At 37.8% G+C, this 21,070-nt stretch overlaps 3 protein-coding genes across 5 annotated transcripts; 2 read left to right on the plus strand and 1 right to left on the minus strand.

The window, feature by feature from the left end:
• Positions 1-86: 86 nt before the first annotated feature.
• On the plus strand, positions 87-13,430 carry LOC135947425 (rho guanine nucleotide exchange factor 17-like). 3 transcript variants are annotated; one of them, XM_065496289.1, is made up of 19 exons: positions 87-281; positions 3,943-4,241; positions 5,060-5,452; positions 5,878-5,955; positions 6,015-6,188; positions 6,432-6,641; positions 6,694-6,902; positions 6,956-7,075; positions 7,132-7,223; positions 7,480-7,702; positions 10,515-10,600; positions 10,646-10,763; positions 10,824-10,967; positions 11,024-11,221; positions 11,277-11,344; positions 11,400-11,554; positions 11,920-12,094; positions 12,158-12,325; positions 12,905-13,430. In XM_065496289.1, the coding sequence occupies exons 2-19, from the start codon at positions 3,963-3,965 to the stop codon at positions 13,111-13,113; spliced, it is 3,099 nt and encodes a 1,032-aa protein (XP_065352361.1). In that variant the 5' UTR covers positions 87-281; positions 3,943-3,962; the 3' UTR covers positions 13,114-13,430. The 3 variants fall into 3 exon arrangements, with proteins under 3 accessions (XP_065352361.1, XP_065352360.1, XP_065352362.1); XM_065496288.1 differs by having other exon boundaries at positions 89-281; positions 12,155-12,325; XM_065496290.1 differs by having other exon boundaries at positions 90-281; positions 10,655-10,763; positions 12,155-12,325.
• On the minus strand, positions 13,427-15,576 carry LOC135947431 (E3 ubiquitin-protein ligase MARCHF5-like). The gene is made up of 6 exons (XM_065496298.1): positions 15,364-15,576; positions 15,023-15,135; positions 14,752-14,960; positions 14,410-14,540; positions 13,899-14,258; positions 13,427-13,612 (listed from the first exon to the last, which is right to left on the minus strand). Exons 2-6 carry the CDS (start codon positions 15,094-15,096, stop codon positions 13,466-13,468), a joined length of 921 nt encoding a protein of 306 aa, XP_065352370.1. The 5' UTR covers positions 15,097-15,135; positions 15,364-15,576; the 3' UTR covers positions 13,427-13,465.
• Positions 15,577-15,673: 97 nt separating this feature from the next.
• Positions 15,674-20,741, plus strand: LOC135946863 (uncharacterized). Its single transcript, XM_065495298.1, has 9 exons — positions 15,674-15,796; positions 15,873-16,157; positions 16,216-16,345; positions 16,406-16,523; positions 17,004-19,019; positions 19,606-19,744; positions 19,800-20,025; positions 20,272-20,584; positions 20,646-20,741. The coding sequence occupies exons 2-9, from the start codon at positions 15,955-15,957 to the stop codon at positions 20,726-20,728; spliced, it is 3,228 nt and encodes a 1,075-aa protein (XP_065351370.1). The 5' UTR covers positions 15,674-15,796; positions 15,873-15,954; the 3' UTR covers positions 20,729-20,741.
• Positions 20,742-21,070: the final 329 nt, after the last annotated feature.

Here is a 21,070-nt window from a genome sequence, read left to right on the forward strand (position 1 = left end):
GTAGACAAATTTTCGGTGCGAATAACAGGTTTGGTTCACCGTTCACCTCACGCTCGGATGATTGCAGCGCTATTCAAATTACGTCTTTGAAGCTGGGAGCGTGAGATGAGATCTCTCCCGAGACTGGAGATGCAGTCGAGACACACGACACCGGCTGACCAGATAACATGCTGTGGCAACGCAGCAGGCAACCAGGGTGAATAGCATCTCGTGTGTTTGTGGTGTCGCACAAGACAAGACGCACAAGAAGTTCAATTAACTTGGACTTGAGAGGTATTTACGTAAGTAGTCAACTCTCTCGCCCGTTCCTTGCATTGCACGCAATTACCCTTTGATCCCTGACACGCAAAGAATTTTGGTTTGCGCTGCTCCATTTGGTAGATAATTTTTTTCAAATCTAGACCGTTGATTGTTGTGGTTGCTATGATTTGAATGTATCATTCACAATTTTGCCACCAATTATTATTATTATAATTGCAAGCACGCAATTGAAACCTAGAAATTATTTAATTTTATTTATTATGAAGGTTAATTGTGAATTTTCAACCTGTTGCACCAATTTTTTCTTATTTGAAAAAATGTTAGTATGTAACATTCGCATAACGTCCTGGTCCCGGCAAAATTGCGCAACGTTGAACAAACACCCAAATTTTCATTGTCGAATTGATTGTTTACCTTTTCTTTCAACAAGGAAATTCGCGTTTGGTTGTTGAAAGTTACACAATTTTGCCGGGACCAGGACGGTAAATTATGTTATGTATTGTATTTTTATTCTTTGACGTTTGTCACAAAAAGTGAATGTCAGCTTTAGAAATTGATGTAGGTCCAAAAAATAATATTTTTCGTGTCTTAAACATCAATTGTGTTTACCGCTTTTTTTAAGGGGGTGCAAGGGAGTGCTTTGTTAACTAAGAGAGCTATTTTCTTTACAATTTTTTCTTCAGGGTTTTTTGAGGAATTTTTTTGCTTTCAATTGGAAGGATGACCCTGCATTTCTCACATGCCCGAAATAACTCTCTTTTGTAAAAAAAGTATCTTTTCCTTTGTGCGCGGAGGTGTTTTCATTTTACTGGATCTATATGCCTTCAAGTATAGCAACAAACAGGTATGTTGTCCCTGTGGCTATTGTTGCCGAAAGTTAAGGATCATAACAATAGATGCACTCAAAAAGGTCAGATTTATTTATTTTCTGTATTTTCGTCTCCTTGCACTGACAATGAGAGGGTTATTTTGACAAGCAATTGTCATTTATCTTTCTGTCGCTTCTCAGAAGCTGTCAGTTTAATCTGCTTACTACCTGGGTTTTTCTCCATTGGTTTTTAAGGATGTTTGCCGCTCATTTTCTTGCGTAAGAAATGAATTTATTCCATTTTTCTTCTGTGAAAATTGAAAATATGCCGTCGGAGTGGTCAAAATATCCTACACGGTGCAGATATTTTATTTAAATTTATATTTTGCTGCCCCAATTTGTCCGAAAATTAATCTGACAATTTTTCAAGTCGTTGTTATATGCTATAATAATTAGAAAATTGTTGAGTAATAAGGTAAAAACAATGCCTTCAAGAAACTGGCAAAAATTGAAAGAAAAACTGTTTTTTACCTCTGAACTTTGCATTTTTTTTAAATGCTAGTTTTTGCAACCGTGGAAACTGCTTTTAAACTGAATTCCTCTTTCGTGAAACGCTGTATTTTAGTGTTCCTTTTACAAGAAATCTTGAAATGCTTTAAAAAAGTGGATCGATTCAGGGCGACAATTGAAAATTGTTTGAATTAATTGTTGGATATATTAAACAGTTAATCGATAAACAATTTGTTCCACATTTTAAAATAATCAAAAACGGACTTTTTTGCTACCGTAAAAATTCAAAATTTTCAATTTTTCTCCAAAATTTACAGCGCTTGACCGCATTTTTTCGACAGATTACGATTGCTCTCGTCGAGGCTTTTGGGTTTCTCAAAAGGCTTGGCTGTTTTATAATCCGGATTCGAATTTTGGACAAAATCACTGGCAATCGAGATTTGTGCGTGACGAATTGCGGAATTTGAGGCGAAAACGTGGGTGGTTTCGGTGCAAACCATTTGTGGCACGGGCGTGGAAAGCAAATCTGAAAAAAAATATTTTTTTCGCCTTTTCTTCCCTGGTTCTCTTCCCCGTGGTACATGTTACCAAATTTTATTTTCGGAATTCCTGTTTTATACCCAGATATCGAGCAGAGGTATCGGTTTTATGAGAAACGAGACAGAATCGGGTTTTTTGTTCGGTAACAGGGAAGGGAACTAGGGAAGGGAACCAGGGAGGAATAGGTGAACAAATAGATGTTTTCATTCTGCGTGCGTGCTGTTTAATTAGCGCGCAGCACAGCAAAAAAAAATTATAATTTATAATTTTAATTAAAATTGAAATTTGACATCTTTTACTCCAAAAATTTTTTTTTTAGACATTTGCATGGAATGAGCCGGGATTTTCCGGGAAGTTGTTTTCGAACCCGGGAAAATGTAAACTTGGGACAAAAAAATAATCCCGATGGACGCTCTACTCTACAGTCGGCCCGCGCCCGGAAAGGGGACACGCGAGTACTTTTCTTATTTGACGCTTGATAAATTAAGAGATAATTTGGCTATTGATAATAGGGCAAATCTCTAGGCTGCAGGAGCCCTGTGGCCTTTGGCCTAGAATAGTCAAGGGATGGACCCATTAGTTTTGAACATTACCTTAAAGCCTTGTTGTATAGAGTTGCTGCTCACAGGGCTGCAAGGGAGGGAGAGAGATAGAGAGTGCGTGCTTCACTGGCGGTGGTTGAGACGGCTCTGCGATTCCTAATACAAAAAACAGTCACCCTGACAGTGAACCTTTCCCTCTCCCCCTTAATAGCTCTCTGAAGGCCAAGTATCGTGTATCGGTTACAATTGTATTGATCGCTACATATCGTCAGGGTAAATCCTGACAAACAAAGCAGAAATCATATTTCTGGGAATTGGGTTGAATTTTATTGAATTGTTTAATTGCGTGGATTTAAATAAAATGCATGTCATGCGGATTTTGAGAATATTACCCTGTGAAAATCAGGGTTCAAAACCCTCATTTTTCTGGTAAAAAACTTCATCTAGGAAAATTTTGTTTTGTTTTCTGCAATTTTGAGCATCTTTCTGAAACACGTGCGTTATGCATTTTTATTGCAGACCTAAAATTCTCACGATTGTCGATGGATAATCAAAAGTAGGGATTTTACAAAAACAGTATAAAAGCATACGCTTCACCAAAAACCGAAAATTTTAACTCGTCGTAATTTACAAAAACGCTCTATCAAATAATAAAAATAATTACATAAATGGGACCTTTTCGGGGTTAAATTTTGAAAAATGCGGAAAACCCTAAAACTGGTGTTTTTTAGCTGCTGTTTTCCGCAGAAAACCAGGACGCATTTTTGTGCATTGCGCATTTTAAAATTGAATAATCCTGGTAAAAATGTAACTAAAATTAAAAATTTTATTTCAAATTTGACAAATAAAAAAGGGTTGAAAAATAAAGATACGTGTGCATCCGATTTCCAGTTAAGCACCATGAATTATGCAATTGACCGACTTTGTATTTGAGTGCCTTTTTTAACGTAATTTTATTTATTATATCTCAAGAAATTCTACTCAGAACCTATTTTTAAAAAAAAAATATTTTAACACCTTTTCAATGATTTTTCCCATGGAAAAAAAATCTTTGAAAAGGTGGCCAAAAAAGTGCGAAAATATGTGTTGGTGGTCCGTGGGTGAGTGGGGCTAGTGTTTTTACTCCACCATAGAGTGCATGCTTGTCCATAAGTGTGGCTTCAGCTGTGGAGTTCTATTTTCTGCTTGTTCTAAATTTAAGCATGTTTGTCTCTTGGTCGCCATTGAGTTGACCGTGCTGAGCCGCGCCGTGTGTGAGTGTGTGTGTTGGTGTGTTCGCAGGAGGATGGACGCCCGCAGCCATGTCTGACCTGAGGTCAGCGTCGCGGTCAGTGCGCGAGAAGCCCGAGCTGCCGCCGGATGAGCCCGAGGCGCCGCTCAGGCACCACCGCCGCTCCAAGGGCGCCCGCCTCAGGGAACTCACTGACAGGCTGAGGCACAACTCGGTCGACGAGCCAGACCCGCCCCCGCCACTGGTCCTGCAGCCGCCCCTGCCGCTGCCCCTGCTGCTGCCCCCGACCCCAGCCAACCTGCTCGCCGACGCCGCCAATGACTCTGCCGCTGCGACTACAGAAACTTTGGTACTCGCGATTTTTTCTTTCCGTCCTATATTTCAATTTATCAAATCCAATCGAAATGTGACTTAGACTTGAGAGGCATTTTTAGTTTTTTTTATGAAAAAAACCCAAATAGTTTTTAATTTTAACCATCAAATTTAAAGCATGCCTTCAAAATCTATATAAATTATTTAGGGGTTTCAATATTCTTACTAGAGGGACTAGCAATCAAATATTCTTTTGGATGGAGCGCTCTAAAATTTCCTAACTGATCTGAAGCCAAAAATCAGCCATATAGATTTATGAGAAGTTTGTTCAAAAAATAAATGCAAAATAATTTTTTAGTCAAATTAACAATTATTTTTCTAGTTGGATATTTATCATTAGTAAAACATTCTTAATCCAAACAAAATAAATATAAATTTTATTTTGTTTTTCTTTCCATTTTATTAATTTCTCTGAGGTTTTCATATTTTTAAATACAATCACCGCAGTCAATAAATTTTTATGTTTAAAAAATCAAGGTTTCATTTAACTTTTTATTTTTAAAGCCAAAAACAGCCAGAAGTATATTATTTATAACAAATTTGTAGTGTATTCCATCGGTGGTTATTATTTATTTTAAAAAATTGTTCAAAACTCAACTGTTTAAACAGTCCATATTCAACATTTGAAAAAAATATTATATTTTGATGATGAAAATTATTGTTGCGCTCAAACAATTTGATTTAATGTAAATTATTTAACTGAATTTAAATTTCAAATACTTATATATCCGTTTTGTTTGATATTTCCCATGTATCGTTTTTTTATTGTTCAAAACCCGAAAAAATCTTTTCCAGACCGAGTGTTCAAGTTTGCTGCAACTGCAGAACCTAGACTCGCTGTCCGAGGGAGAGGCGGACAGCAGTAGTAGCGTTTCCTACTTTTCCCGCCGTTACAACAAGCGGCCGCTGCGGGGCCCGTACGGCCAGATCCTGGAGGCCGAGATGAAACGCGTTTCCCCGGCCGCCAGCAAAGTGATGGACAGTGACCTCGGCTTCCTGCAGAGCCCCTCGGAGACGGCCCAGGCGGCCAGTCCACCGTGCCAGACGATCACGGCGTTCGAACTCGGCGCCAGCAGCTCGTCCGTCGCGTCCTCGTCGGTCATCAGCAACCTCGAGGGCCATGTGCACCAGCGGGCTGCTTCCAGTCCGTGCCAAATGGTCGGCCTTGAGGAGCAAGTCAACGTCAGGGTCAGTTGACCACCTTTTAACCCTAAAATTTTGGTGTTTTTATTCTCTTCCTTTTGATAGTGCTTGATAGAAGATAACAATTTGCCAAATGATCTTTTTATGGTAAAATGATAAAATAAGATCACCAAAAATAGTTACTGAAAAGCGAAACGCGTTTGTTTTGAGCGAACATTTAATGTTAGAGGGCAGAAAAAAAATCAGATCATCTTAGTTTTTAAAATCCACCTCACTAATGTTTAAAATTTTATTTTTATCTCTGAATTTCAATGCTATAAATTTAAAAAAAAAACTTTAATCTGGCAAAATTGAGGATATTTGGAGGTAAATAGATAAATATTTCAATTCTTACAGCAGAAAAATTAATGTGAGAATTTCTGCCTTGGCCAAAATATTTTTTCTTAGTAAAAAATTATTATTTTGTCCAGGATACAAGGACACACGTTGTCTACGAACTGTATGAAACCGAAAAGTATTACGTGGATGCGTTACGCACTTTAGTCATGGTGAGCTCGGTTAAAAACGTGAAAAATCATCAGTTTTTAATATATATTTGGCATTGCAGAGTTACATGGTGCCTCTCAAAGAGTCTGAAAACTTGATAGAATCTCACATAGTAGACGAAATATTTTTTCAAATACCAAGCATATTGCACTATCACGAAATCCTGCTGGAAGATCTGCAAAAGAAACTGGACAACTGGGACTGGAGGCAGAGAATCGGCGACACCTTTTTGGACGTGAGTGTTTTCTCATTCAAAAGAATTAAAAAATTAGCACGTTGACTTGTTTTTTCTGGATTAATTGTAATTTATTAAATTTCTAAACCTTATCATTTATTTTAAACTCTCAAGGTGTTTGGAAATTTTGTAATCAGGAAAGAACTGTTTCAGCTATAAATAAAATTTAATTTTCTTCCCTTTATAATTTTAAAAAGTACTAAAACCACATTTTGGCCAGAATAAAAATGTGTGTGTTTGCAGTTTTCTCAAAAGCAAGTGGTGGAGTGCTACACCGAGTTCATCAACAACTGGCAGCGGGCGAAATCATTAGTCAAGTCGGCCTGTCAAACGAAGCCTGCATTTAGCAACTTCCTCGAGGCCGTGTCTCGAGAGCACCGCGGCAAGCTGACGTTCGACGCGTTGCTCATCATGCCGGTGCAGCGGATCCCTCGCTACGAGCTTCTGATCCAGGTGCGGGCTGGTTGCTTCCCTTTGGTTTGGTTTTAGTCACACCTTTTCTCAGGCTCTGCTGAAGCACACAAGTAGTTCGCACCCTGATTACTCGTACCTAGTCTCTGCACAAAGAGCCATTCATGCACTCGCCGTCACCATAAATTGCAAGGGGCGGGCGTCTTGCACGGAGGATAACGAGAGTAAATTGAGCGTGAAAGAGGTAGAGAGCTTTCTCGATGGATGTGATATTTTCCCTGCACCCGACAGAACGTTCATTAGGTTTGTCTCGGCCTTGCTTTTGATTTTTTCCTCAAGTAATTTGCCATCTATAGGCATGACTTGGTCACTGTCAAAGTAGGAGAAAGTGCGAAAGAAAGAATGGTGTTTCTCTTTTCCGACTTGATGGTGATTGCCGGGGTCAAGAAACGCGGGCCAGTCCGCAAAACCTCTTCGTAAGCAGTCAATTTTGGTAGTTATTGGTACACGAATGCATGATTATTCTTTTTAGGAATAGCTTGACCAGCACATCCAGCATTTTAGAGTATAACAAGTTCAAAACTTTGATGAAGATTCCTCTTAGTGATGTAGACTTTGCAAAAGGTAAATTTCAACTGGGTAGAGATTCAGAGCCGTCAACAGATGACACCACTGTTAATTTACAATTTTTACAAACGATTTGTGGAATTAATTTTAGTATTTAGCACGTCAAATGAATCTTTTGATATCAGCGACAGGATTTAAATCCGAAATCGCAGTTCTAGTTTCCGAGTATATTGTAATTAACTGGTGACCCCATCTGTTGCCGGCTCCAAACACCAATGGTGTAGTTTTTTTTTTTTATTGAATACAATTTCAGCTCAAGATGAAAGTGTCAAACTTCTGATGCACGAAATAACTGAAATCAAAGAGGACAGTGACACTGTGAGCAGAATCATAGATCTCGCCAGCCGCCTTCATTGCAGTAGCCCGCGGCTGGAAGAAGTTTTGCATGAAATGCAGATAAATCTGTCGAAAAAGCTGTTCGACAAGCAACTCGAGGAAAATGGCTTCCACTGCCTTACCATCAACGTGGCATCTCAGTAAGTGCTGTTCAAATTTTTTAAATTGAGAAAAGCGAATAAATCTATATATTTTTCATCCCCGTTAATGTCAGTGTATTTTACATTGATTTTTTCCTGTTGATTTTCTTGCAACTTTTGTAGCCCTGAGATAAAATTGAAAATTTAAATTATTTTTAAAAAAAATTCATCAGAATTAGGAATTATTCTCAGTCCAAATATTTTTCTGGGTTAAGCAGGATCCAAAAATTTGGAATGGTACAAATTATCTGTGAAATTGCGCTTTAAAATTTGTCGATTACAAAACGAAATCTATGACAAATAGAAAGGGTTCAAACAACATATAATAACAGATAATATATACATTAAATTTTTAAATAACATGAGCTAAAATTTAAATATTTAAATTTATTTTTACCTTGTCTAGAACTAACATATCGAAAATAAACTATTTCCTATTTTAAGACCGAACCATAAATATTTTAAGTATTTATCCGACTTCTCAAGCGATTTATATTGTTCATTTGTTGTCGTTTAAAGTAAATCAGATGCACCTGATAAAAATATTCGGTCATCTAAAATTCCCAACTATTTAATGCAAATTCCTTAACACGCTGCTTAAATATTTTCTTTGCCTTTGTTCGCGGAAGTGTTTTCAATTTACTGATACTTCCCTCACTGAAGTTGCAAAAAAACCGCATTTTTTTAAAGCAGTGCAGTGGTTAAAAACGTTTTTTTTTTTCGTTTTTACCAGTTTCTTGCAAGCAATGTTTTCCTATTATTTTTCAATATTTTCTAATAATTCGTCCTGGTCCCGGCAAAATTGCGCAACGTTCAACAAACACCGAAATTTTCATTGTCGAATTGATTGTTGACCTTTTCTTGCAACAAGGAAATTCGCGTTTTTTTTTAAAGAAATATATTTATTTTGAAAGCTACAGAAGTCCAGCCAATTTCGGAGAATTAAAGGCTGGTGCTTATTCTGCTACACAAGGCAGCATAATTTTAGTACATTAGTGTGCAAATTACATCAATAAATTATTTTTTAATGCAGTGTCGTTATTGAGAGTCCATTCTATTTTTAATAAGCCACTTTTTGATGTTTCGCTTCACAACACATTTGTCAGTTAAATTTTTAAGTTCACTTGGTAACATGTTCCAAAGTCTTGGCAAGATACATTCAGATGTTCGGTTAAAATATTTGTTCACATGCATTGGTTCCACAACTGGGGCAGAAAGCAATATTCGAGTATTATACTGGTGTGTTCTCTGTTGGTTGTTGAAAGTTACGCAATTTTGCCGGGACCAGGACGAATTATTATTAGCTTAAATAACCTTGACTTAAAAATTGTCAGAGATAAATTTTTGGAGAAATTGTGGCAGCAAAATGGCAATTTAAAAGAAAATATCTGCACAGTAGAGAAAATTTTGACCACTCCGACCGAAATTTTTGATTTTCGCAGAAAAAAAAATGGAATAAATTCCTTTATTGCAATTCTTGCGCAAGAAATTGTAAAAATTGAGTGTTTAAAACCAGTGGTGAAAACCCCAGGGGGTAAGCAGATTAAACTGACAGCTTCTGAGAAGCGATAGACAGATTAGTGATAATTGCTTGTCAACTATCCCTCAGATGGACTACTTACCTGGTTTCGTTCACAAAAGTAGCGATCTCGGTACAATAGATGCGCTGAAAAAGGTCGAATATATGTATTCACCTTGTATTTATGTCTCTCCTTGCACTGCGGGGGGCATTGACAAGCAATATATCATTTTTCTTTCTACCGTTTTCTCTTTTTTTTTTTGAAACGCTGTATTTGAGTGTTCATTTTTCATGTTTTGAGAAGTTTCTACTGAACTGGCGGTTTTGAAATCTGGACTCGAACTTTGGACAAAATAAATGGGAATTGAGTACTGCTGTGCGGTGAATTACGGAATTGAAGGCAAAAACGTGGGTGGTTTCGGTGCTGTACAAAGTAAACCATGAGTGGCGCGGGTGTGGATAGCACATTTGTTCGCCTATTCTTCCCTTCTGGCACGTGTCACCAAATTGAACCATCGGGATTCATGGTTTCCAAGCAGAAGTATAAGCGGCTTTATGAGAAAGAGCCGAGATTGGGTAACAATTTCTCGCGTCTTAAATATAAATTGCTTTTTTTACGTATTTTATGTGAATGCAAAAGGGACTGCTTTGTTAACAATAAGCTTGTTTTCTTTACAATTTTATGTTCTATGTATTCATGCTCAATTTTGTTGTACAGGTTTAACAAATTTGTAAGCTTGTGTGAAATCGACCGCAGAACCTTGACAATTTTTTTGACAGTCAGATTTATGTATTATCTGTATTTTTCTCTCCCCTTGCACTGCGGGGGGCATTATTGACAGGTCCTTTGTCTGTCTGTCTCTTTTAAACTGAATCCTCTTTAGTGAAACGCTGTATTTTAGTGTTAATTTTGATTTTCTACTGAACTGGCTTATATATTTTACTAAAAATCATGAAAAGCTTTGAAGTAGATCATCGATTCAGGGTGACAATTGAAAACTATTTGAATATTGTTGGATGCATTACACAGTTGATCGATAAAAAATTCAAATTTTCAAATTTTCTCCAAAATTAACAGTACCTGACCGCATATTCTCGGCAGATTTCGATTGCTCTCGTCGATTTCTATCCAACAGCGTATAAAACCGTTTAGATGCTCCTGCATGATAAAAGTATTTGAGCATCTAAAATTCCCAACTATTTTATGCAAATTTTCTTTTCGAAAAAAATCCGATACACGCAATAACAATTAAACAGGTAGAGTTAAATGTATCCCTGATGTTTTAATTTCAGGTTGGAAACCCTCACCCTGATGTTTGACACGCCAGAACAGAGAGAAACGTGGGAGAGCGCAGTGACGGAAGCGAAGCAAAAGCTGGGTGAGCAGCTGAATAATCAATTTTTAAAATTCATATTCAAATCAGGCCCTCTAGATCAAAAATTTTCGCCGCAATTTCTCTACCCTGTGACGATCAGGAAAACGAGGTCAGGCCTGCAGTTCACATGTGCAGCAGCGACTGCCGAGCCGATCCATAACGAAAGGTGCGCCTAATAAGCTTTATTAATTTTTACTGAATTAAATCTGAAATTCGGATTCCGCAGAGACATCTGGATTTGCAACAGTGACGGCTACGTTGGGCAAATTTGCATTTTACAACTGGGAGAGGAGCCCAAGATTCTGTCGACCAATGAAATTTGCGAATCGCGCATTCTGTGCATCACGGCAGCTACTGCTTATTCGGAGAGGTCTTGTTGAATTAAAGAAGCTAACATTGATTTTATATCAAATTTCAACTACGCAGTTCTGTAGTCACTTTCGACGACCACTTTGAAGGTTACCACGACTTGTCAGACTCGAATTTTGGTGAAAATTTTGCCGACATGCACGAGTCAACCATGTGGCTCGGAACCGAGGACGGAAACATTTTGGTTTACAGCAGCAAAAACGTCTGGCAGTGCAAGATGAAAACCAACCACGGCTTCACCGTTTATTCCATACTGTAATATTTTAAGGACAAACATTCTAATTCAAATAACTGACTTTGAAATTTGCAGGTACCTCGACAACAGAATTTACGCCTCCCTGGCGAACGGAAGCATTGTAATATACAGCAGAAACTCGAGTAATATCTTTTATTCTGTTAAAATCTTGGGTTTTAATGAAATTTAATTTTCCAGGCACTGGATGGGATTTATCCGATCCGTTGTTCATCACAGTGAGCAGTCCGAACGTGCCAGTTACCAAAATGGTCCAAGTCGGGAATGGGGCCTTCATCTGGTGCGCTTGCCACAACCTCATCTGCATCCTCAACACCAAAATGCTTCTTGTGGAGGTCAGTCTCTAGTTTTGCGTGAAATTTCGGGGCATTGCCTAAACTGAGTGGAACTAGAGGTCTCACAATCAGCCACAAGATTTAAGGCGGCAGCTGGCGGGACTGACATTATTTTAAACAGGAAGTTTGATCGTGCTTAACGACCCTTTTTAATTTTTTACCCTTATTCACCGGCGGCTGGCTGAGACCTCTAGTGGAACCCATCTTGGATTTAAAAAATTTTGTGATGGGCTTGTTGCCCCAGAAAATTTTGGGTCGAAATTCCAAGAATGACCTCTTTTTAAATAATAATTTAGGCCATGTGAAATAAAATCATCCTTCGCAAAAATCGCCAACTCTAATACCCATTTTTTGTCTTTGTGAAGAACACGCTGTGCCTGGGCTTCAAAAACGACAAGTCGATTAACTGTATCTCGTGCGCGGGCAACACAGTGTGGATTTCCCTACAAAACTCCTCAATTGTAAGACTGTATAATGGACTGAGCCTGGAGTTGCTTTGCGAAATCAACGTTGCCCAGAACGTCACAGCCATGCTGAAAAGTAAGAATCACCCCTTGCTTTTTATCCACGCTCGGATTGAAACGATTGCCGCGAATTCAGCAGGTTGCGATGACATAATTCGGCAACACAAGGCTGCCTGCCTGCGAGTGACCGCCCTGGTGGCGCATCAGGACTTTCTCTGGGTTGGAACCAGCGCCGGGGTCATTTTGAAAATCAGGACGCCCCCTGTTAATTCGTCGACGAAATTGAGCAAAGCCCCTTGCGTCAAAGGTTGGTCTAAATATTATTGTTCATTAATTAAAAATATTAAAATTATTTTAAACTAATTTAAATAAGTAATTCCAAAATCGTTTTTAAACTATCCAAAATTAGATTAAATCAAAACCCCTCTGTTTAACTAATTTATTTTCAATCCCCTGAGGAAACAGCTAAGAAAATACGTAAAGGTGAATAGTATTAAACTAATTTTAAAACTATTGCTATTAGAATTTTAAACTGATGTGCAAATACAATTTTAAATTTAGCCATAATTTATTGCCTAAAATGATCACATTAATGAATTCAAAATTATCTTGTTAAACCATTTTTTAACCTTGCCAAGTTAATAACGGTTAATAAGAAATGGAAAAAAGTAAACAAATTTTAAGTAATATAAATTTTTGTTTATTCAGAGTTGACAATAAGTACTCAGAATAATTTTCTGAATTTAACCAACCCAAAAAACCTTTTATCAATAAATATATGCCGAATTTTCTGGCCATGTCTGTATAAACTAATTCAAACAGATTTTAAACATAAAAATTAATTTTTCGCTTGAACTGAAATTTAATTTTTCTATTAATTTTTCAGGTATAAGTAGAGGTCATACTGGCCACGTGCGTTTTCTCACGACGGTCGAGATGGAGTATGCACCTGATAAATCTAGTCATGGAACAATGAAACGTGCAGTTTTGGTGATATCTGGCGGTGATGGCTACGAGGATTTTCGCTGTTCAAATGTGTCCGAGCTAGCCGGCAGAGAGGATTCCACGAACCACCTTTTGGTGTGGCGGCTGTAAAATTGTATTCGCGGAAAATGTGGATGGTTTAATCAGTTGCTGAACTAATTTTGCTGTGACCTGGTTCGAGAAAACTTAAAAAAAAAGAAGAGAGGATGTCTAATCTGCGAATAGAACTGTGTAAATGCTTGTTATCTCTTTGTACTGTTATTTTTTATAAAAATTTACTGCCTCCCAACCCCCTAAACTGAATATATATTACACATATATTGCTCAATTGGCATATTTTAAATTTATCAGCTTGAAACATTAACTCGGACACCGCCGCTGCTAATTATTATTGCTTTTATTCCAAGTAATAAAATGCAAAAAATAAACTCCTTATCAATTTTATTTTTTCCCTTATGTACAATTAACTTTCGATCGTCTCTTCGACCGATTGGCTATTTTTCTGCTCTGGCGTAAAGTCTATGATGCGCCGAAGGGAATGGCGAATGTAACACTGTTGCTTATAGTATACCCTTAGTGCTCCCTTAACTCCAACAAATATCAGTCCACCCTGAAATTAGAGCAATGCAGTCCATAATGAAATAATAATTGGGATAATTTAATTTAAATGTAGCTGACAAGTTGAACACAAAGAGATTAATGTCAAATTAATTTTGATACAATTTAAAAATAAACGGTGGAAATAATATAATAAATCCTTGCCCTGAACTTGACAGTCAGGCATCGTCAAATTCTTTTAGCATTTTATACCATTTTTACTTCATAAAAATAAATTATAATTAACTATCTAAAAAGCATTCAAATTAAAATTAATTTAATTTAAAAACTCAACTCACCAACAAGGTTCTCTGCACATTGGAAGCCGTGGACTCTAGGAGGAGCCTGCCGCAGAGGCTGGCGGCTGTGGGCAGGATGAGGGCGCTGCAGAGAATGCGGGTCGAGGAAACAGGGTCCGTGAGCTGGGGCAACTCGGCGCTGGGCCGCGCCTCCTCGGGTTGGAAGTAGCGGAACGAGGGCATCAGGTAGCCCAGGGCGGGCAGACTTTGCACCTGGCGTCGCACGAACTGCAGCAGGTAGTCCTCCCAGTGGATCAGCTTGGAGAGAATTAAAACCAGGGGGATCGAGGGAAGACCGACGAGCAGCGTCAGTGGGTCTGCCGTCTCCATGAAGAAAACGCCTTCCTTCTTGCCCATCACCTGAATTTATGTTAATTTTATTACTCTTGAAGGGAACCCTTGCTTTTACTGATTGAGCCAACATAAAATAATGTGAAAATAAATAGAGAAATAGACAATTAACTGATTTATTATTAATGACTTTTAAACGTAAATAATAGAGAATGCAAACCTGAAGGACTGTGATGGCTCCGTAAGAGGCTGCTGTCCAGTAGAGTGAGCCGAGAACAATGCCAGCAGTGACAAACGGACTTACTCTAATCATTATGTTGTCTCCAGTATTTATCAGCATCTCGAGAAACCCTGCAAACGCGAAAATTGCATTCAAGTCATTAACAAGCTGTGAGATTACGATTTGCCTGGAGAAATTTTAAAAAAATTGGACTTTTCCGAGAATTGGAAAAAATCAGGATTCAATTTTAAACCACTAAATTGATTTCAAACCTTCAGGTCATCAAATAAAACATTTATATTCACACAGTTCAGAGTTTTCCCTCATAAAAATGTTTCTAACCTGGTTCAGGAAAGACTATGTGGTAGATAGTGCCGCATTGGGGACAAGGCACTTTGCTGTAGCAGTCGCCTTTTTGTTTCTCATCAATCCAGCGTTGTATGCACTTCTGGTGCACCCATTTCGTTGTTCCGCGGCACCGGCACGGCTGCACCCACGTAGCCAGCGCATCTTCTTCGTCTGAAGCGTAACAAACCCAGCAAGACCTATTTCTGCATGAAAATCGATTTAGTAAAAATCTTGCCGCAGAAAAAAAAGCAGAAGAATTATGTACTCGTCAATATTGCTCTTGTTCTCCTCGGCAGCAGGTACTATTGACTTGGAGATTTCCTCAAATTTATTTGACATGGTTGGAGAAGTAATAATTGTTCTAGATGTCAGTCAAAGCTGAAATAAAAATATACATTGAAGGTCAGTTGAAAATATTCTTTTAACCATGATATCATATTATGCAGTATACTGCATAGTCAATTTACCTAGGCGTTTCAAACATAATTTTCAGATTTCAGTTTGCAAGCCTGAATTTCTTAATTCCCGTGAGAAATAAAAAAAGAATTTGCATAATGCGGAAAATGCATGACTGATAAAGTATGCGTTACATCATGCATTTTTTACCTAGTGCAAGTAGTGTCAAAAACTGAGCCAAAATTGCGATCACAAAATCTGGCGTCTTGTGTGTGTTCGCTAATGCCAAAGCTTGAAAAACGAAAACACGCAAACTATGACATAATTCTAATTAGCTAATTCACTGACGAGGCCGAGAATAACGCAGTAGTCCTATTGATGCTACTCCAAGGACGATTGTTTTTGTGCTGTTCGGTTGGTACGCTTAGCACAACGAAGAACGAAAAACGTACACAGGGGGCGTAACGCTACTTTGTTTTGTTGGTAGAGAGTAGCGCTGCTGTCGCCGCCCGCCGGTCGCTGAAGCTGTGTAAACATGGCCGATTAATGCCGGTCGTGCACGTTGTTGATTTTTCATTAATTTCCTACTTTATTAGAAATTTTTGGTAGAAATGTTTTTGCAGAGGTTTAAAATATTAATTTGGTAAGTTAAACTGTCATATTTATTTCATTTTGCGTCTTGATAGAACTTTTTCGTTACAATTTCACCGTTTTTGCAGCGGCTTCAGGGCAAATGACCGATATCGACAATAACAAACCAAAAACCATCTTTTTGGCACTCAAGAAACCACACTTTTCAACATGATGGATCTGGACTTCGATCCTCAAGATTTTTTAAAAGCTCTAGTCTATAACAATTCTAATTATGATGAGTCCGAGATTAAAAATACTTCGTGCGACAAGCTGTCAAATGATGCCCAGCATCAAATCCTCATGGGATACCCTCTCTACTTGAATCTACTGAACAACTTAAAAATAACGAAAAATAAATTAACCAACAAAAGGTAAGTTATTTGACCTTTAATCTTGTTAATGTATTAATAAAATTTATCGTTTTCGCAGCAAATCTATCGAAAAGTTGAAAGGTGCGAATTTGTCCCTCTCGAATGAATTGGCGGAGGCCAGAGGAGCTCTGGCGGAGGCCAATGCTGCTCTGGCTGTTTCACTTTCCGACGTAGAGCGTCTGAATGAAGTATGAAATCTTAATATTTTAATTATTATAAATGAGTTTAAAAACTTCGCCTTTTTTCAGAACATGCAACTCCAGATGGAAAAATACAAATCAGAGAAGGACTTTTTTGCCGCCCAACTGGCAACAAATGAATTACTCGCAAGGCAGATGAAGTTCAAATATCAGGCTAAGATTGCGAGTAAGTTTCAGTTTTTTTATTGGTGCTGTAGTTTATTTAGAATTCCGATAGAATTGAAAAATTGTCGTAAATCTTGAAAAAAAGGTTTAATTTTTGAACAGGTTTCTATTGTGGCTGAATGGATTGGTCAGTTTTTTAAATTAAATCATTATTTCACATTATCTTACAGCTCTTACGATTTTTATACCTATTTTAATTAAATTCTTTTTACATTGCATAATTGTTTGAATGTCATCACAAATAACTGTTTTCTAATTATTTTTGTCTGTTGACAAGCTGCAAAAAATTATATTAAATATGAGTGGCAATTTTCAAAATCATTTTATATATAATATGAATTCTAAACATTTAGATATTCGTTCTGTTTGAAGCCATAATATTTATGACCAAATATAGCTAATAATATTCTTGAGAAATAATCTCGTTAATAATTGATTTATTTCTATCCATAGTTGTAAATTAATTTGCAAATGATTTCAGCGGCAAAGGAAAAGGAGGCCATCAATGTTCCAAAGATGGCAGAAATTGGTCAAAAGAAGCCAAGCGCAAAGAGGACAATCTCAACCCAAACCGATGTATCACACCTTGAACTAACTCAGAAGCGAAACTTCACCTCAACATTGGAATTTGAGGAGGACAAGGATCAGTTGCCAGACTCTCCTGTTTCCTTGGCTTGCGACTCGATTCAGTCTCCTTTCCCCCAGTCGCATTTCAATGCTCACAGTGTAGCTTCGCCACAGAAATTGGAGGATGAGGACGATGAGTTTGAATTGGTGCCGTGCAGCGATGAAAACGTGTTGAGCTTTGTAGAAACCTTAGTGGAAGAATTGCCAGTAGAACACGCCGAAGAACCTGCTCATTTGGTAGGTCTGCAAGAACCTTCAGAGGAGGTTAGTGCCAACATGCCGGATTTAAATGAAGAAATTGTGTCGGCTCCCAAAGAAATAACTCCAGAAGTTCAAAACATCACAAATGAATCATCTTCCGAACAAACTATGCAAGTGGAAAATGCTGTCAGTGAGGAAGAGAAACAATCGTTAGACCCTGTTTATTCTGTTGACTTTTGTGAAGAAAAAGTGGACGCTCCTGAAAATTCACCTTTAGAACAACCTTTAGTTCCAAGCATTTTCAACGAGCCTCTCGAAAAGCACTTGGAACCGCAGACAAGTGGTAACGTAGAAAAAACTGAAGATGTTCAAAATATCATTGATGTTTCATCTTCCGAACAAACTTTGCAAGTGGAAAATGTTGTAAGGGAGGAAGAGGAACAATCGTTAGACCCTGTTTATTCTGTTGACTTTTGTGAAGAAAAAGTGGACGCTCCTGAAAATTCACCTTTAGAACATTCTTTAGTTCCAAGCATTTTCAACGAGCCTCTCGAAAAGCACTTGGAACCGCAGACAAGTGGTAATGTAGAACAAACTGAAGATGTTCAAAATATCATTGATGTTTCATCTTCCGAACCAACTTTGCAAGTGGAAAATGTTGTAAGTGAAGAAGAGAAACAATCGTTAGACCCTGATAATTCTGTTAGCTTTTGTACAGAAAAAGTGGACGCTCCTGGAAATTCACCTTTAGAACATTCTCTTGTTCCAAGCATTTTCAACGAGCTTTCGGAACTTCAGACAAGTGGTTATGCAGAAAAAACCGAAGATGTTCAAAATATCATTGAAATTTCATCTTCCGAACAAACTTTGCAAGTGGAAAATGTTGTAAGTGAAGAAGAGAAACAATCGTTAGACCCTGATAATTCTGTTGGTTTTTGTGAAGAAGAAATGGAGGCTCCTGAAAATTCACCTTCAGAGCTTACTCCTGCTCCAAGCATTTTTGACGAGCTTCTCGAAGAGCCTTCAGAACCTCAGACAAGTGCTAATGCAGAAAAAACTGATGATTTGTATGCAGACAAGTTAGAATCCGATTTCGAAGAGCCAACCAGTCCTATTTTCTCTCCAAAGTCGCCTGAAGAAAATGAAAAGGCAGAAGAAAACCCGGCTCTGATCGTTAAAAAGGATTCGCAATCAAGACGGAAGCATCTGCTTCATTCCCTCTTTGGGAACGATGTTGAGGAACTGGATCAGGGACTGTTCTTCAGCGGTCCACCGACATCTGTAGCCGAAAGCGAAGATTCGGACAGTGAAGTCACGATGGTGCTGAGAGAGATGACCACCATACCAAGTTTCATGCAGCCGCTGCCTCTGACGCCGAAATTAGTGATGCCAAACCGGAAGCGGAAGACAAATGTGACCACTCCGGTTCCGGAGAAGACTTCCAAGGTGGAGGAAAACGTGGAACTTTTGGAATTACTTGAAGACTGCTTGCGGAATATTCTCGAAAATCCGATATCTCCTCTGCCGCCGTCGGACAATGAAGAGGGAGACTGGGTTGTAGAAAACATTGAGGAAAAGCAGCCGATGTTGCTAAGTGATGTTCTAAACCAGAAAAAATGCCCAAGTGATGTCAAAGGAGTCAAGAAGAAACTGAAATGCGGCTCATACAGTAAGAAATATTTTACAAAATTTTTATGAGTTTACATCTAATCTAGTCAAGATTTTGTAAAAAAATAATTATTTTATCTAGGGTTGGGAAATTTAGGGAATCTAGATTTCAAACCTATCTCGTTTTAAGGGTTCAAATTTAAACCATTATTCGTTGACAATTTAAATCCCAACAATCGGGTATACGTCGAGAAAATGCATGAATTTCATAATATATTAAAAATGAAAATAGTTTCAACAGTTAAATCTTTACGTCAAAATTATTTCCCTGTACATATTACTAGAACAAATTAAAAAAACTTCTTTAATTAATTTCCGAAGGGACTGAAATTTGCAATTTTTTTAAAATATAAAAAAATCGATGGTTGTTACTTCCCACTTTTTATCATCCTTTAAATTACTCTTCAATTTCAGCTGAAATTTTAAAATTGAATCCTAATAAAGTTTTTATATTAACGTGACGATTTAAAACAGGCTTGGCATTAATATTATTATATTTGTATCCAATTTTTGGCATGTATTAAAAATTTAGTGTTTTCCGAAAATATTTCATGGTTTAATTTTTGCAATTAATTATTCTGTTGCAGTTCTTGCTAATGACTTTTTCAAGCAAAACTTGAAATGCATCGCAGTGGACGATGCCAATTTCTGCCCAGAGATGTTGCTCAGCATTTTGGAAACCGCCCGCAATACTCCACTTAAAGTGACACGCGAGATTCTTGCGAGGTATATTCTCTTAACATTTAATTTTCTTTAATACATATAATTAAATTTGTTGCAGGTCTTTCATTTTAGCCGTGATCGACGGGAGAAAAAACCCGTTGGTCGCCAATCAGGAGCCATTTGCGCTGACTTGCAGTGAGCGGAGAGTCATCTTCCTGACTAAAAGGCTGGAGGAGAGCTCCGATAGATGGTCCAAACTCTCGGCCGCCATTATTAAAGAAGCTACGATGCTCCTTTTGTCGTTCAGCCTACCTAAGATTAATTTCAAATGCAAACTTGATGAGGTAAGCGTTTTCAAATATTTTCAATATAAAAATGGCCAATTGTTTCAAAAACTAAAAACAATGCCACCGCAATTTTCACGTTTTGTTATTATTATTTTTAATTTAAATTGGTTGGAACACTAGTTCATTGCACACTTATGTGAGTTTCAAAATAATACCGCAACGCAAACTTATTCAGGTCAATTTATACCAAAAATAGAACGGAACAGCCAAGAAATAACCCATTTGATTATTTTCTAATTCCAGGCCGTGATTTCTTCACTTACAAGACTGATAGCCGCTCTGGCGATGCTGATTAGCGAGCCGAGCTACGCGAAAGGACTCATCCAGCTTGCCTGTTTGTATGTTCCTCATCGCGTTGTCTCGATCGGCTCGGTTCTCGTGGAGTCGTGGCCATGTATGATCGATACAAACCTCCAAGAGGATGCCCTTCTTCTCGACGCCCTATACCACAGTTGCCAGGAGCCAGCGCACAAGAAAAAGATGCTGGAGGTGCTGAGGAAATGCTACGGCGCAGATTTGATTCCTGCTAAAACTTTTGATGTCGCCAGTTTGTACGGTATGAACTGACGGGCTGGTTTAAAGGCTTTTTCATTACGCAAGTTTTTGTTCATCCACAGGCGCTTTTCCCTTACAACTGATGCAGTCTAGCAATACAGAAGATAAAGAAGGTTCTACACTCGATTTTAGTCCGTGTCAATAAATTTTGGAACCTACTCCTGCTGTTGTTTCATTAATTAAGAGAACTTAAAAATTTATTTGAATCATACACATATTTAAATTATGATTTCATTGTCCAGTGCTGATTCCTTTATTATTATTTTTTCAATTTGAAGTTTGGCAACTTATTTAAAAGGAATAGATTTTTTGTCACCACAATTCTTGTAATACGAGAGTGTGAATTTAAGGAAAATTTAGTTGTTATTATTTTGAGAGGAATTACAAAACTACTTAATGAATTAAACCTATTTTATTTATTAAGTTAATTTTCCTAAAAGGCTTGGAATTATGTGTTATTTATTCGACCTAAATTCTGAATGTTAGC

The sequence above is a fragment of the Cloeon dipterum genome, chromosome X, assembly GCF_949628265.1.
Source record: "Cloeon dipterum chromosome X, ieCloDipt1.1, whole genome shotgun sequence".
Classification (NCBI taxonomy): domain Eukaryota; kingdom Metazoa; phylum Arthropoda; class Insecta; order Ephemeroptera; family Baetidae; genus Cloeon; species Cloeon dipterum.

Bases quoted from the DNA above. Each gene is read 5' to 3' on its own strand.
- LOC135947425 (XM_065496288.1), top strand. From the start codon at position 3,963: ATGTCTGACCTGAGGTCAGCGTCGCGGTCAGTGCGCGAGAAGCCCGAG. The intron at 6,642-6,693 runs GTGCGGGCTGGT...ACCTTTTCTCAG, and splicing joins GCTACGAGCTTCTGATCCAG to GCTCTGCTGAAGCACACAAG. The intron at 10,764-10,823 runs GTGCGCCTAATA...CGGATTCCGCAG, and splicing joins GAGCCGATCCATAACGAAAG to AGACATCTGGATTTGCAACA.
- LOC135947431 (XM_065496298.1), bottom strand. From the start codon at position 15,096: ATGTCAAATAAATTTGAGGAAATCTCCAAGTCAATAGTACCTGCTGCC. The intron at 14,259-14,409 runs GTTTGCATTCTC...ACATAAATTCAG, and splicing joins GAGCCATCACAGTCCTTCAG to GTGATGGGCAAGAAGGAAGG. The intron at 13,613-13,898 runs GTGAGTTGAGTT...CTCTAATTTCAG, and splicing joins ATGTGCAGAGAACCTTGTTG to GGTGGACTGATATTTGTTGG.
- LOC135946863 (XM_065495298.1), top strand. From the start codon at position 15,955: ATGATGGATCTGGACTTCGATCCTCAAGATTTTTTAAAAGCTCTAGTC. The intron at 16,346-16,405 runs GTATGAAATCTT...GCCTTTTTTCAG, and splicing joins ACGTAGAGCGTCTGAATGAA to AACATGCAACTCCAGATGGA. The intron at 20,585-20,645 runs GTATGAACTGAC...GTTCATCCACAG, and splicing joins TGATGTCGCCAGTTTGTACG to GCGCTTTTCCCTTACAACTG.